This window comes from Carcharhinus amblyrhynchos, chromosome 3 (assembly GCF_965287045.1).
Source record: "Carcharhinus amblyrhynchos chromosome 3, sCarAmb.v2.hapA, whole genome shotgun sequence".
In the NCBI taxonomy this organism is placed as follows: domain Eukaryota; kingdom Metazoa; phylum Chordata; class Chondrichthyes; order Carcharhiniformes; family Carcharhinidae; genus Carcharhinus; species Carcharhinus amblyrhynchos.
Genome location: NC_137326.1, coordinates 88,036,513 through 88,053,218, shown reverse-complemented (window position 1 = coordinate 88,053,218; position 16,706 = coordinate 88,036,513). Strand labels below are relative to the sequence as shown.

Genomic DNA, 16,706 nt, shown 5'->3' with positions numbered 1-16,706 from the left:
TCACCTTGGGTGCCATTGTATGGATGGCACTGTAGCACAGTTATTCACACAGCTGCCTCATGACGCCAAGGATGTGGGTTGAATTCCAGCCTCGGGTGACTGTCTGTGTTGAGTTTGCACATTCTCCCCAGGTCTGTGTAAGCTTCCACCGGGTGTTCCAGTTTCTTCCCACAGTCCAAAGCTGTTCAGGTTAGGTGGATTGGCCATGCTAAATTGACCCTTAGTGTCAGGGGGATGAGCGGGGTAAATACATGGGGTTACGATAATAGGGCCTGGGTGGGATTGTTATCTGTGCAGGCTCAATAGACCGAATAGCCTCCTTCTGCACTATAGTGATTCAATGACTCTGAAAGGTAGAGGAGTGGCACTAACTGAGCTACTTATTCAGAGGGCCAGGACAGATATGATGGGCCACATAGCCTCATCCCGTGTTGTGAAAATATTAGTATCTTGATTAATTGTACATTCAGTATTAACTTTTAAGGTCAAGTTTGAAACACATTTCTATATTGATATAAACATGCTCTCATTAAAAAAATTATTCAACTGCTTCTATTTTGTATTTATATTTTGTCACTTATCCTATATCTATGATAAAAAGCAATGACAAGAAATATTTAACAATGGATTAGCCTTCTCATTTTTGTATTAAAAGGATGATAATAGAAAATCCAAAGCTTTCAGTTCATGTTAAAGCATGCTGACCTTGAATCGGAAGCGATTTGCAGTCTGTTTCTCTGCAGTCAGTAGCAATCTTTCAATGTCATTTCCATAAAGGGAGGGGGAAGGCAAACGGTACAGCAGAGTTTCAAACCCTTTTACAAAACAGAATCTGGGTTAAGTGCATTCATCGATAAAAATATTCAGATCTTATAAAGGAACGAGACAAACAAAATCAGTCATCTGAGTTGCAGCACACACCTGTTTGTGTTTTCTTTTCACTTTCCTGGAGTTTGTATCCAATGTTCAGAGAAAAGAAGCACCAAGGCCCATTTCCACTGGCCACTGGTTTCCAACAGCAACCTCGAGCTTCACAACTTTCCTAGGGTAAAGTGCAAGATAATGGGCCAGAATTAATAATAAAAGTCAAGCACAGTTAGCACTGCTGCCTCACAGTGCCAGGGACCCAGGTTCAATTCCAGCCTTGGGTCACTGTCTGTGTGGAGTTTGCACATTCTTCCTGTGCCTGCGTAGGTTTCTTCCCACAGCCCAAAGATGTGCAGGTTAGGTGGATTGGCCATGCTAAGTTGCCCCCTACTGTCTCAGGATGTGTAGATTAGATGGATTAACCATTGTAAATGTGTGGGGTTACAGGGATCGGGCAGGGGAAAAGGCCTGGGTAATATATTCTTGTCAGAGAATCGGTGCAGACTCAATGGGCCTTCTCTTCTAAACTATGGGGATTCTATGATTCTATGATGTCAGGCTAACAGTGCTCATGTTTATCCACAAATTAAGCAGCTTCAGGCAGCTACAAATATACCGTTAAATGCAAAAATCTGGATGTTGCTGAGATTCACCTCGCCTCCATAAAGTGCATGAAAACCGCACATTTCCAGCTGCCTACCCATTCCAATTTATCAAATAGCATCAAGCTCTTGAAGTGGTGTCAAAGGCATAGACAAAACTTACCACAGAAAGTTAGGGTTCAGCCAGTTCAATCTGACTGTCCCTTTTCTAGTGTTCTGAAAAGCCGTCATTACTGTCAAATAACCTCTTTGGCACGGAAAATTAAATGTGCACCACCTCTTTTAAGTTTTAGAGACTAAAATATGTAAATCAAGTTTTTACTTAACTCTTTCTTTGTTTTTTTTCCATCTCTTTTATCTCTATTTCCTTCTCTTAATCCAGCCTTTCTACTTTTCTGTGATTTTTTTAAAGGCCAGGCAAAATAGTCAGAGGGAATGGGCTCACCATCCAAATAAAGATGATGGCTGGGATTCGTCCAAAAAAATTCTTACTGTTGAATTCACGTGACAACTGAAGTAAATCATGTTGTTTTTCTCAGCGGGGTTTTCAAACTCAATCTCCTCTGTGCACTGCACAGGTCAATAGCATAAATTGTGTGAAAAATCCAGAGGTGGGCCTATTCCCCTCAAAGAGGTTGGAATCAGCGCACTGAGCACGTCCCTGGGTATGCGCACATCTTTGGGAGATTGCTAAAATTATAGTGTGTTTCCAACTCAGTCACAAGCCTCTGCACATCGTCATCAGCCATGTCCAAAGCAGGTAATCCATATCACCCATCAGCCACCCCCACAGCCGGAGCTCCTCCTCAAATGCCTCCGGGATGTCAGAACTCCTGACAATGAAGCTGTCATGCACACTGCCTGGGTGTCTTGCGCAGACACGCATAATGTTCATATTGTGGTCACACACCAGTTAGACATTCAGGGAATGGAACCCCTTTCTGTTGATGAATCTTCGTGGATTCTGCAGCGGGGCCTTGACGGTGATGAGAGTGCAGTCAATGGCCCCCAGTACATTAGACATTCCTGCAATGGCTCTGAACCCTGCAGCCCAGACTTCCTCATGGGCCTGGTCCAGATTAAATTTGATGTACTGCCCAGCCCGGGCTTCTGTGACCTGCTTGACAGAGGTGTGCACAGCTGACTGGGAAATGTACCATACGTCTCTGCTAGGGATCTGGAGTTCAGAGCAGCCATCAATTTGACAGCCACCGAGAGTGGGTCCAACCCAACCCCCGCCCCCTGCTGTCCTGAGGTGCCAGGTCCTGCAACAGGTGGCACAGGTGTTGCACTGTCTCTTTTGGGAAGCGGAGCCGTCGGTGGCACACGGTATCCGACATCTGTTCAAATGACACACGTGCACAGAACTGCTGGGGTCTCTGCTCCCTCCTTCTCCTGCGCCCCCACCTCTGGGTGAATAGTGGCCACCTCTTGCTTCTGGTGGTCATCTCCCTCTACTCTTGCAAGTGGTAAAGCCCGGGCCTCCTGTGCCCGCAATTCTTCCTCCAGCTCCTCCTTCTCAGCTCCAGCAGGAATCAAAAGAACAGCAACATCAATCTGTTGCATTGCAAAAGCCATCTCATCTGTTTGAAGCGGGGAGGCATTTGGAGACGGAAGGGAACACATGCAGAGGTTACGGGACTCTGTTTGCCCCTAGCCCAGCAACAGCCACGGTTCATACTGCCCATTCCCTCACCCACATGCTCCCTAGAACCACAGGCCCTTCCCTCCCCTATTCCCCCACTCACATGCTCCCCAGACTCACAGCGCTTTGAAAAGTTCAGAGGCTGCAGCAGTGCAATTTGTAAGGGCTCTGTGCACATCCGTCAGCTGGAAGAGTGCTGAGTGCACTTGGACCCAGCAGCACCGCAAGTCCGAGGTCAGCGCTGAGACCCAGGTCCTTCCTGCAAATTGGACATTAGACATCCTGCTGAGCAACAATCCCCCCACACACTCACAGAGCACACCCCCAACCCTGAAAACAAAATGGTCACAACGAAAGGACCTCCATAAGCAGCAGAGAGCCTTCGGATGCTACGCACTTACCTCGTCATTCACTGAACCCTCACTGGTGGAGCGCCCGAATCGGACTTTTATGGAGCATGTCTGTTTCATGCCAATTCTGGATTGGTGAACACGGTGATAAAGGGGGAAGTGCTGGTAAAATTAAGCGTGCAGCCTATTAAGTCTACTGAAAGCACTTAAATAGCCGTCGCAATCACGGCTATTTTCAGGCCTTGGTAAAGGGAGAACCAACGCCAAGGCAGGCACAGATCGCATTATTCACGCCCGACTTTTACCAAGTTTTCATGCCCAAAAACAGGCACAACTTGATAGGAAAATCGGGCCCACTTTTTGGCAAGAGTCCCCTTCAGTCGAGACTGCTAATATAAACTTCTAACTTAATGCAACTTCCTGTGCAGAAAGTCACACAAATTAAACAGGCAAGGGCAAGGCTAGCATATAGAAAATGCCATTTGTTCATTACTTTGTTTGCCCGCCAGTTAGAGTAAATTCCAGTCCGTGACGATATTGTTCAAATTTCTTTTGTCTCCCATGCATATTTAATATCCCTCTGCCTTCATTAGCATAAACTAAATGTGTGTTCATGATTCCCTTGGCACAATTGGGCTGTTGAAAGATGTATTATTATGGTAATAATGGCAGTTTAGATAACAAAAGAAAACCCTTGTTGGGTGCATTTCAAGTTGAAGCACAGATAATTTCACAGACTGTCATGTGTCAAATCATCATGTGATTTCCCATGTCTGAACTGACAGTTAAAGTTGAATTATCTTGACCTGCTATCCCCAACCACAATGCCTGACTTCACTGTCACTAAAGGTCTTTTACATTTGACATGGAAAACATTCCATTTTGCTAATTTAATTTGCTAATGGATGGATCTGCAAAATGAACCCGATAATGGGGTTTTGATAAGGCATTTACAGCAGGCAGTTGCTTCAAGAAGTTGTTCTGCAAATTGGATTTCTGCTCTCCCACTGTTGAACCTGCTCTGCTCAAAAGCATGAGGTAGTTTAACAGCAGAAAGACTAGCAAAGAAATAATACTGTCTGTCAGCTCAAAGCATATCTTCTACCTGTTCTCCCCTGTGTGTTGGCAGTTTCACCATTGTTTAGCCTCCCCAGCCAATAGGGAACATGTTGGGCCCAAAAGTAAAACAAATATATTGGAAATCTTTTGTCAAAATGGCAGTGGCATGCACAATAACTGTTAGACACCTTAACTATCCCAATATCACATGTCACCATTTTGTACCTCCAGCATGACTCAAAGTATTAACTCTGTTTCTCTCCCCACAGATGTTACCAGACCTGCTGGGTTGTTCCAGCATTTCCAGTTTTCATTAATGAAATGGCACTCCCTCATGTTAAAGAGCCAACCATGTCCAAGGTTATGTTTACATGTTGACATGACCATTGTTGTGAAGCAGCTTCCTTTTGGAAGTTTGATGTATAAACCTAATAGAAGTTTATAAAATTATGAGAGGTATAGATAGGATGAACAGTTGGAAGCTTTCCCCCAGGACAGAAATGACAATTACAAGGGGGCACCAGTTCAAGATAAGGGGGAGATGTGCAGGGGAGTGACACAGAGGGTGGTAGGGGCCTGGAATACACTGCCAAGTGAGGTGGCTGAGGCATTTACATTAGCCACATTTAAGACTCACCTGGATAGGTATATGAACAATCAGGGAATAGAGGGATATAAACAGTTAGATAGGTAAACCTGCAGGGCCGAAGGGCCTGTTCCTGTGCTGTACTCTTCTTTGTTCTTTGTCATTCGGGGGTTTGCACAATCAGAGGGAAGTGCCTTTCTAAAAGAAGCCCAGCTCACACCATTTAATGATGGTATCATATGGAAGGTAGTTCATTACATTGTCGAACTGATATCCAGGGCCTCAGTGGGGACTTGAACCGACAAGTAATGTACAGTTCACATGGTGTGGACTGATCACATTACATAAGCATCTCATATTTAGTTATTGGATAAGAGGCGCTAACAAATGCAGACCTCATGCTACCCTTAAACTAGAGCACTGGCAGGATAGGACGGTCCTTTATTGCAATCACAGCACAGCCACCTGTTTCCATTGAAAGTTTTAGTGGATAAACAAGTCTGGAAGTTCAACATCGTTTATTGTCTTGTTCCTGCCAAGCAGAGGGAGTCAAAACCACCCTTCAGGTTTTGTTTGATTACTTTCTTTTCTGCCTAATTTATTTTTCTGCCCATCCCTTCATATCATTTATTTGTCAAACTTTCTCCACAATCGTGTTTATTTTTAAAACATATTGTTCACCCTATACCCGAGTTCAAATCATTTATATTCTTTTAGCCTGAAAAATGATGTGAGCTGCACTCTGTGTCTGTTATTCACACATTGTTACATTCTCTTCTGTATTACATGCCTTAACGAGCAACTTCTGTGGCAATATCCTTTGAAAATTCAATTGCACAATGTGCACTGCATTTGTCTTTTCAACGTATCTCCATATCAACATATTTCCATCAGGCGCTGTTATCAATTTTACATCTAAACAACACAGCCACAATGAAAAACATGAGCCGACAGAAGTCATCTGGACTTAGCTCAGGTTCAATGTGCTGCAGTAATTAGTTAATCAGTCTATAAAATTTATGTATTATTGCTGAGAAGATGCACTTCTTATTCTATGAATAATGTGCAAACTGTGACCGTTTATGCATTGTCGGCTAAATGACTGTGTTTCAAATGACACAATGACAAAAGGATTATAAATTTGCAATGAAATCAAGGGTCACATTCGTTTAGATTTTAACTGTGTACAACATTAATAATGAACGGGCAGTCTCAGTTTTGGCCATAATATATATGGCTATCCAATAACAATGTGCTTCACTTTTAACTTCCCTCTGAAATGGCCTGAAATGCTATGAAGTTGTGCCAAAATGCTGAGAAAATATAGAAAGGAATAAATGCATATGACCACATGGCATCGAGCTAGGCACTAGAATTGGCACATCCTGCACAGTCAAACACGCAAAGCATTTCTTACTAACAGTTTAAGCTTAAATTTATTTATTAGTGTCACAAGTAGGCTTACGTTAACAATGCAACAAAGTTACTGTGCATTGTCTTAGCAACAGTGCGTACATTTTATAGACTGATTAACTAGTTACTTCAGCACATTGAACCTGAAGTAAATCCAGATGACTTTTATAGGCTCATGTTTATCATTGTGGTTGTGTTTTTTAGATATAAATTTGATAACAGTTCCTGAGAGAAATGATAGATACATTGACAACGATGCAATGAAATTACTGGTCACCACACTCCAGCACCTGTTCAGGCACACTAAGGGAGAATTTAGCATGGCCAATGCACCTAACCTGCACATAGAGTCATAGAGGTTTACAGCATGGAAACAGGACCTTTGGCCCAACTTGTCCATGCCGCCTTTATTTTAAAACCCCTAAGCTAATCCCAATCACCCGCATTGGGCCCATATCCCTCAATACTCATCGTACCCATGTAACTATCTAAATGCTTTTTAAAAGTTAAAATTGTATCCGCCTCTTCTACTACCTCTGGCAGCTTGTTCCAGACAGTCACCACCTTCTGTGTGAAAAAATTACCCCTCTGGACACTTTTGTATCTCTCTCTTCTCACCTTAAACCTATGCCCTCTAGTTTTAGACTCCCCTACCTTTGGGAAAAGATATTAAATATCAACCTTGTCTATGCTGCTCATTATTTCATAGACCTCTATAAGGTCACCCCTCAGCCTCCTACACTCCAGAGGAGAAAGTCCCAGTCTATTCAGCCTCTCCTTATTACTTAAGTCCTGGTAGCATCCTAGAAAATCTTTTCTGCATTCTTTCTAGTTTAATAATATCCTTTCGATAATAGGGTGACCAGAATTGCACACAGTATTCCAAGTGGGGCCTGACAAATGTCTTGTACAACTTCAACAAGACGTCCCAGCTACTGTATTCAATGTTCTGACCAATGAAACCAAGCATGCCGAATGCCTTCTTCACCACTCTGTCCACCTGTGACTGCACTTTCAAGGAGCAATGAACATGTACCCCTAGATCTCTTTGTTCTGTAACTCTCCCTAGTGCCCTACCATTAACTGAGTAAGTCCTGCCCTGGTTCAATCTACCAAAGTGCATCACCTCGCATTTGTTTAAATTAAACTCCATCTGCATTTGTCAGCCACTGGCCTAATTGGTCAAGATCCCGTTGCAATTGGAGATAACTTTCTTCACTGTCCTCTATGCCACCAATCTTGGTGTCATCTGCAAACTTACTAACCATGCCCCTTATATTCTCATCCAAATCATTAATATAAATGACAAATAACAGTGGGCCCAGCACTGATCCCTGGGGCACACCGCTGGTCACAGGCCTCAAGTTTGAAAAACAACTCTCTACAACCACCCTCTAGCTTCTGTGAAGAAGCCAATTCTGTATCCATTTAGATACTTCACCCTGGATCCTGTGAGATTTAACATTATGCAACAACCTACCATGTGGTACCTTGCCAAAAACCTTGCTAAAGTTCATGTAGACAACATCAACTACACTGTCCTCATCTGCCTTCTTGGTTACCCTTTCAAAAAACTCAATTAAATTTGTGAGACATGATTTTCCACTCACAAAGCCATGCTGACTGTCTTTTGGACTGTGGGAGGAAACTAGAGCACCCAGAGGAAATCCACGCAGAAACAGTGAGAACGTGCAGACGTCGCACAGATAGTGACCCAAGCCGGCAATTGAACCGGAGTCCCTGGCACTGTGAGGGAGCATGCTAACCACCGTGCTGCCATGCTGCCCGTAGCTGGGGACTAGCGCTGTTCCACAAACTAGGCAAGCAATAGCCTAAAATAGTCATACTAACAAATCATACCTTTCAGCCAATGTTCCAGACTACTTCACCACCGTCCCTGTCTCACCAGAAAAGGTGGTATACAGTTGGGAGGGAGTTTCCCTGCTAGTCCTCAACATCAGCTCAAAGCTCCATTAAGTTCATGGCATCAAGTCAAAGATAGACAAGGAAACGTCCCACTGATTATTACTACCATCCCCCACCGCTCAGCTGATGAATCAGCAGTCCTCACCGTTGAACACCATTTGGAAGAGGCATTGAGGATAGCAAGGGCACAGAATGTACGCTGAATGGGGGGCTTCAATGCTTATCAACAATACTGGCTTGGTAACACCACGACTATATTGTGTGACATGGGCACAATGCTAAATGGGATAAAAAAAGAACAAATCTAGCAACTCAAAACTGCACACCATAAAGCACTGTGGGCCATGTGCAATCCCATGATCCAGAAGATCTCTCACTCTACCATTACCATCCAGCCAGAGAAACTCTGGTTCCCCAAGGAGTGCAGCAGAGCATGCCAGGAGCGGTATCAGACATGCCTAAGCATTGGGTGCTAACCTGTTGAAGCTACATATATAGGACCATGGTGCCATAGAAAATTTATGGTGCAGAAAAGGCCATTCAGCCTATCGTGTCTGCACTGGCCAAAAAAGAGAAAAACAAAATGAAGTGCATAATTTAATCCCATTCCCCAGCACTTGTTACTTGTAGCTAAAGCACTTCAGATGCAGATCCAGGTACATTTTGAAGGAGTTGAATGTTTCAGCCTTAACCACCAATTTAGGAAGTGAATTCCAAATGCTCACCATCCTCTGGGTAAAAAAAGGTTTTCCTCACATCTCCTCTCATCCTCTTACCAATTACGTTAAATCTTTGCCCCCTCGCAATTGACTCCTCAGCAAGGGGAAATAAGTCTTTCCTGTCCACCATTGCCAGGCCCTTCATAATTTTGTACACTTCAATTATCCTTAACATTCTCTGACCTAAGGAAAACAATCTTAGACTATCCAACCTGTCTTCATAGATGTAAATTCAACACTGGAAATATTCTTTTAAATCTCCTCTGCTTTCTCTCAGAGCAATTATGTCCTTCCTGTAATGTGATAACTAAGACTGTACACAAATTGGCAACTAGCTTCAGCTAGAAATAGTTCATCGATAATCCATCTCAGCCTCCTCCTGAGGTACCCACCATCACAGAAACCAGCCTTCAGCCAATTTGATTCATTCCATGTAATATCACAAAAAATGATGAAATCATTGGGTATGGGCCCTAACATCATCCTGGCGATACTACTGAAGATTTGTCCTCCAGAGTTAGCTGCCCACCAATCAAGTTGTATCAGATTAACCATAACACTGGTATTTACTGAAAAATGCTGAAAACTACCCAGCAAAAAATAGCATCAGCCAACTCTCAATCATTGGCAAAGCAATGGAAAATGTAATCGGTGGTGCAATCAAGCAGTACTAAGTTGCTCACCAATGCTGATTTTGGATTCCACCAGGGCCAATCAGTTTCTGAACTAATTACAGCCATTCTCCAAGGTAACATTTATGCCTAACAACTGCCAGGCATCTCTAGCAAGAGGGAATCTAACTATCTCCCCGCTTACATTCAACAGCATTACCATGCTGAATCCACCACTATTAACATCCTGGGAGCTATCACCGACCAGAAATTTAACTGAACCACCCATATCAATATTGTGGTTGTAAAAACACATGAAAGACTAGTCATTCTACAGTCAGTGAGCCATCTCCTGACTCTACAAAGTCTGTCCACCATCTATAAGGCAAATGTCAGGAGTGTGGCGGTGTGATGGTGTACGAATGAAGCAGTGGCATGATGGAAAAAATGGCCAAGTATTTAGTATGAAATAAGGACAGCAGGCCAAGGCATTCCAAAATGCCAGACCCCTATAAAACTGACTGACTCTGAACAAAGAAATGACTACAACAGAGAAGGCCAAATGCTTGGTCTCAGTCTGTTTTGATAAGGTTGACTCCATATACCATGAGATAACATACAAGACATTAGATAAGGTCAGGGAGGAGGGAGTCACATAATTTGTTAATTACAGAAAACAAGGCATAAAGGAGTCACAGAACCAAGGTTGGGGATGAGGGAGTCACAGAATTTGTTTTGTTCGATGTACCACTGCTTGTATTACTAAAATCATGTAAGCTGATAAGAAAAGGTATAATTATTGAATTGATCCTGGTAGTGGGCGCAGTCTTGGGATAGAATCAGCAGTTAGTGTGAACTGTTCTCTGTTTCCAAGATTCGGCCATATACTGCATGCAGTCCTGTGATAATAAAAACTAGTTGATTTTTAGAAAAGCAAACTTTGTTAAGTTTAATTATCACAACTCAGAAAACAAGGAATTCTCCAGTACAACAGCGGAATACTCTCCACTTGCCTGGATAACTGCAGCTCCAAAATTACTCAAGAAGATTGACATCATCCAGTGTAAAGCAGCCCACTTTATTACTTTTCTTTCCACAAAATTCAATCCCTTCACCAACTTTGAACAGTGACAATCATGTGTACCATCTGCTAGATGCACTGCAGCTACTTGCCAAGCCTCCCTCAACAGCACATTCCAAACTCATGAGACTTACTATCTAGAAAGACAATGGCAGTCGACACTTTGGAACACCACCACCTCATCACATATCATCCTGACCTGGAACTATTTTGTTGTACCTTCATCATTACTGGGTCAAAATCATGGGATTCCCTTCCTAACAGCACTGAACCAGAGCCAAGTGGGCTGCACAAGAGCACAAGTGGAGCAGGCAAGTCTACCCCACTATTCAATACAATCATGGTTGACTTTGGGCTACAATTCCACTTTCCTGCCAATTTCTCATATCACTTCTTTCCCTGAGAGATCAATGATCTGTCTTTCCCAGCCTTAAACATATTCAACAATGAAGCATCAGCAGCCTTCTGAGGCAGAGGATTCTAAAGATTTGCAACCCTTTGAGTGAAGTATTTTCTCTGCATCTCAGTTCTTTATGATTGGCCCCTTATTTTAAAGTTGTGGCCCCTCGTTTTAAATTCCCCAAACAGCAAAAGCCAATTGCCTGGCATTTACCCTATCAAGCCCATGCAGAATCTTATGCATTTCAATGCAATTGCTCGTCAGATAAAATAGACTCAATGTGCACGGCCTCTCTCTCATCAAAGGACCATCCCTACACCTCAGGAACCAATTTAATGAACCTTCATGCTACCGTCTGCTGTCTGCAATGCAAGCATATCTTTCCTTAAATGCGGAGACCAGAACTGTACACTGTACTCCAGATGTGGTCTCACCAAAGCCGTGTATAACTCCACCAAGACGTCATTGAAAAGTCTCGAGAAACAGTAAGGTAGACAAGTCCCCATGGCCTGATGGGATATACCCCAGAATACTAAGTGAGACAAGAGAGCAAATTGCTGGAGCTTTGAAATAAATCTTTGTTTCTTCACTGGCTAAAGGGGAGGTCCCAAAGGATTGGAGAATAGTCAGTGTTGTTCCTTTATTTAAGAAGGATTGCTAGGATAATCCAGCTATTTACAGGATAGTGAGCCTTCTGTCAAAGGTAGAGAAATTATTGGACAGGATTCTTCAAGACAGGATTTACTCCCACTTGGAATAAGTGGATGTATTAGTGAGAGGCAACATTGTTTTGTGAAGGGGAGGTCATGTCTCATTAACTGGATTGAATTTTTCGAGGAAGTGATGAAGATGATTGATGAAGGTAAGGCAGTTGATGTTGTCTATGTGGACTTCAGTAAGGCCTTTGACAAGGTCCCTCATGCAGACTGGTACAGAAGGTGAAGTCACATGGGATCTGAGGTGAGCTGGCAAGGTGGATACAGAACTGGCTTGGTCAAAGAAGACAGAGGGTAGCAGTGGATGGGTGTGTTTCTGAGTGGAGGGCTGTGACAAGTGGCGTTTTTCAGAGATCAGTGTTGGGATCTTTGCTGTTTGTAATATATATAAATGAATCAGAGGAAAATGTAACTGATTTGATTAGTAAGTTTGCAGATAACGCAAAGGTTGGTGGATTTGCAGATAGTGATGAGGACCATCAGAGGATACAGCAGGGTATAGATTGGTTGGAGATTTGGGCTGACACAGTAAAAAGTCTGACAACACCAGGTTTAAGTCCAATCTGATACTTAAACCTGGTGTTGTCAGACTTTTTACTGTGTTTATCCCAGCCCAACGCCAGCATATCTACATCATGACTTGGGCTGAGACAGGGCAGATGAGCTCAATCTGGACAAATGTGGGGTAATGCATTCTGGAAGATCTAATAAAGATAAATAATATACAGTAAATGGCAGAACCCTTCAGAGTGTTGCTAGGCAGAGGGATCTGGGTGTACACAGGTCACTAAAAGTGGCAATGCAGGTGGAGAAGGTAGTCAAGAAGGCATATGGCATGCTTGCCTTCATCAGCCAGAGCACTGAGTTTAAAAATTGGCAAGTTATGTTACAGCTTTATAGAACCTTAGTTAGGCCGCACTTGGAATACAGTGTTCAATTCTGGTTGCCACAGAATTGGTGTGGTGAAGGATGTGGTGAAGGTACAGAAAAGATTTACTAGGATGTTGCCTGGTATGGAGGGCATTAGCTATGAGGAGAGTTTGGAAAAACTTGGTTTACTCTCACTGGACGACGGAGGTTGAGGGGAGACTTGGCAGAAGTCTACAAGATAACGAGGGCACGGACAGAGTGGATAGTCAGAAGCTTTTTCCCAGGGTGGAAGAGTCAATAACTGGGGGCATAAGTTTAAGGTGCAAGGGGCAAGATTTAAAGGAGATGTACGAGGCAAGATTTTTTAGACAGAGGGTGGTGGATGCCTGGAGCTCACTGCCGGGAGAATATGGAAGCAGGTAGGATAATAACTTTTAAGGGGCGTCAGGACAAATACATGAATAGGATGGAAATAGAGGGATATGGTCCTCGGAAGGGTAGGGGGTTTTAGTTCAGTCCGGCAACATGGTCGGTGCAAGTTTGGAGGGCCGAAGGACCTGTTCCTGTGCTGTGATTGTCTTTGTTCTTTGTTCCTCTACACCAATCCTCTTGCAATAAAGACTAAGATGCCATTTACATTCCTAATTGTTTGATGTGCCTGTATGCTACTCTTTTGCATTCCTTGCACAAGCACATGCCTTGGATGTCTTGGAACATCAACACTTGCAAGTTTACAAAACTATTCAATTTTCCTGTTCTTTCAACCAAAGGAAATAACTTCACACATCTTCATATTATAATCCATTTTCCATCTTGTTGCCCAGTCACTTAACTTGTCTATTTCTCTTTACAGCCTTTCTCAGTATCCTCATAATTTAGTTTTCAACTTTGTATCATCATGAAACTTAGTTACATTACTCTCTGTCTCTTTATCTAAGTCATCAATATAAATTGTAAATAACGGAGGCCTCTGCACAGCCCTGTGGTACTCCATTGCTCATGGCCTGCCAATTTGAAAATGTCCCATTCTCTGCTTCCTGTCTATTAATCAGTCCTTTATCCATGCTAACATTTTACGTCAAACTCCACGCACATTTATATTGCCGATTAACCCTTGCACAAAAGTTGCACGTTTGATTATGGAAAACATCATGGCAGTACTGAGAGGGGATATATCCAAGTATGGATCCGAGGGTTCAGTCACTGAGTCTATGTGGGTTCAACAGAGAATTAAAAAGGGGGAAATCACTTTGATAGGGTTGTATTCTGGGCCCCAAATAGTCAGTGGAAAATTGAGGAGCAAAAATGTAAGGCGATTACAGATAGCTCCAAGAAAAATAGGGTGGTAATAGTAGGGATTTTAACTTTCCCAACATTGACTGTGACAGTCATAGTATTAGAGGTTTATATGGAGAGAAATTGGTTGAGTGTATTCAGGAGAAATTTCTCATTAAGTATGTGGATGGCCCAACTAGAGAGAGGGTAAAACATGACCCTCCCTTGGGAAATAAGGAAGGGCAGGTGACAGAAGTGTTAGTACGGGATCACTTTGGGACCAGTGACCATAGTTTTAAGATAGTTATGGAGAATGATGGGTCTGGCCCAAAAGTTAAAATTCTACATTGGGGCAAGGCCAATTTTGATGGTATGAGGCAGGAACTTCAAAGGTTAATTGGGGAGTCTGTGGGAAGGCAATCTGATAAGTAGGAGACTTTCAAGAGTGTGTTAACCAGGGTTCAGAGTAAGTACATTCCTTTTAGACTGAAGGGCAAGTTTGGTAGAAGTAGGGAACCGTGGATGACTTGGGATATTGAAGCTCTGGTCAAGGAGAAGGAGGCACATAATATGCATAGGTAGCTGGAATCAAGTAGATCCCTTGAAGTGTATTGGGTGTAAGAGTAGAGTTAAGATAGAAATCAGGGGGGCAAAAAGGGAACACAAGATTATTTTGGCAGATAAGGGAAAGGAGAATCCAAACTGCTTCTACAAATAAAGGACAAAAGAATAACTAGGGAAGGAGTAGGGCCTCTTAAGGATCAACAAGGTCATCCATATGCGGATTCACAAGATATGGGTGTGATCCTAAATGAATATTTCACATCAGTATTTACTGTTGAAAAAAGTATGGATGCTAGGGAACTTGGGGAAATAAATTGTGATGTCTTGAGGAGTGTACATATAACAGAAAAGGAGGCGTTGAAAGTTTTAAAGCAGATCAAGGTAGATAAGTCCCCATTTGAAGTGTATCCCAGGACGCTGTAGGAGGCTAGGGAGAAAATTAGGGATCCCCTAGCAGAGATATTTGAATCATCAATAGTTACAGTTGAGGTGCCTGAAGATTGGGGGGTGGCAAATGTCATGCCTTTGTTTAAAAAGGGCTGCAGAGAAAAGCCTGGGAACTACAGGCTGGTGAGCCTCACATCTGTAGTGGCTAAGTTGTCAGAAGGTATTTTGAGAGACAGGATCTACAGGCATTTAGAGACACAAAGACTGATTAGGGACAGTTAGCATGGCTCTTTGTCTCACAAATTGATTGAGTTTTTTGAAAGGGTAATCAAGAAGGTAATTGAGGGCAATGCAGTTGATGTTGTCTACATGGACTTTAGCAAGGCCTTTGACAAGACACTGCATGGTAGGTTGTTGCATAAGGTTAAATCTCATGGTATCCAGGTTGAGGTAGCCAAATGGATACAACATTGGCTTGATGATAGAAAACAGAGGGTGGTTGTAGAGGGTTGTTTTTCAAACTGGAGGCCTATGACCAGTGGTGCGCCTCAGGGATTGGTGCTGTGTTCACTGTTATTTGTCATTTATATTAATGATTTGGATGGGAATATAGGGGGCATGGTTAGTAGGTTTACAGATGACACCAAGATTGGTGGCATAGTGGATAGTGAAGAAGGTTATCAAGGATTGCAACAGGATCTTGATCAATTAGGCCAGTGGACGGACAAATGGCAGGTGGAGTTTTGATAAATGCGAGGTGATGCATTTTGGTAGATTGAATCAGGGAGGGCAGAACTTACTCAGTTAATGGTAGAGCATTGGGGAGCCTTATAGAACACAGTGATCTAGGGGAACAGGTTCATAGCTCCTTGAAAGTGGAGTCACAGGTGAACAGAGTGGTGAAGAAGGCATTCAGCATGCTTGATTTCATTGGTCAGAACATTGAATGCAGGAGTTGGGACGCTTGTTGAAGTTCATAGAATCCCTACAGTACAGAAGAAAGCCATTCGGCCCATCAAGTCTGCACTGATCACAACCCGACCCAGGCTCTATTCGCAACCCCAAGCACTTTACCTTGCTAATTCCCCTACACTAATGGATGATTTAGCAGAGCAATCAACTAATCTGCACATCTTTGGACTGTGGGAGGAAACCAGAGCACCCAGAGGAAACCCATGGAGGTACGGGAAGAATGTGCAAACTCCACACAAACAGTAACCTAAGGCCAGAATTGAACGTGGGACCCTGGCGCTTGTATACTTGCATGTTTTTGTCAGGCCACACTTAGAACACTGTGTACAGTTCTGGTCACCCTATTATCAAAAGCATATTATTAAACTAGAAAGAGTGTGGAAAAGATTTACTGGTCTGCTACCAGGACTTGATGGATTGAGTTATAAGGAGAGGCTGGATAGATTGGAACTTTTTTCTCTGGAACATTGGAAGCTGAGGGGTGATCTTATAGACGTTAATTAAATAATGAGGGGCATAGATCAGCTAGATAGTCAATATCTTTTCCCAAATGTGGGGGAGTCTAAAGCTAAAGGGCATAAGTTTAAGGTGAGAGGGGAGAGATACTAAAGAGTCCAAAGGGGTGATTTTTTTCACACAGAGAGTAGTCAGTGTCTGGAACAA

The 16,706-nt window shown here is 42.9% G+C and overlaps 1 protein-coding gene across 1 annotated transcript in view; it reads right to left on the bottom strand.

Annotated features, from left to right (window-relative positions):
- Nucleotides 1–16,706, bottom strand: part of si (sucrase-isomaltase) — a 237,232-nt gene that overhangs the window by 131,731 nt on the left and 88,795 nt on the right. The window contains exons 5-6 of the mRNA XM_080185474.1: nucleotides 922–1,042; nucleotides 706–815 (exon numbers count right to left, since the gene is read on the bottom strand). Coding sequence (XP_080041600.1) covers nucleotides 706–815; nucleotides 922–1,042 — 231 coding nt within the window. The remainder of the gene's footprint in view (nucleotides 1–705; nucleotides 816–921; nucleotides 1,043–16,706) is intronic.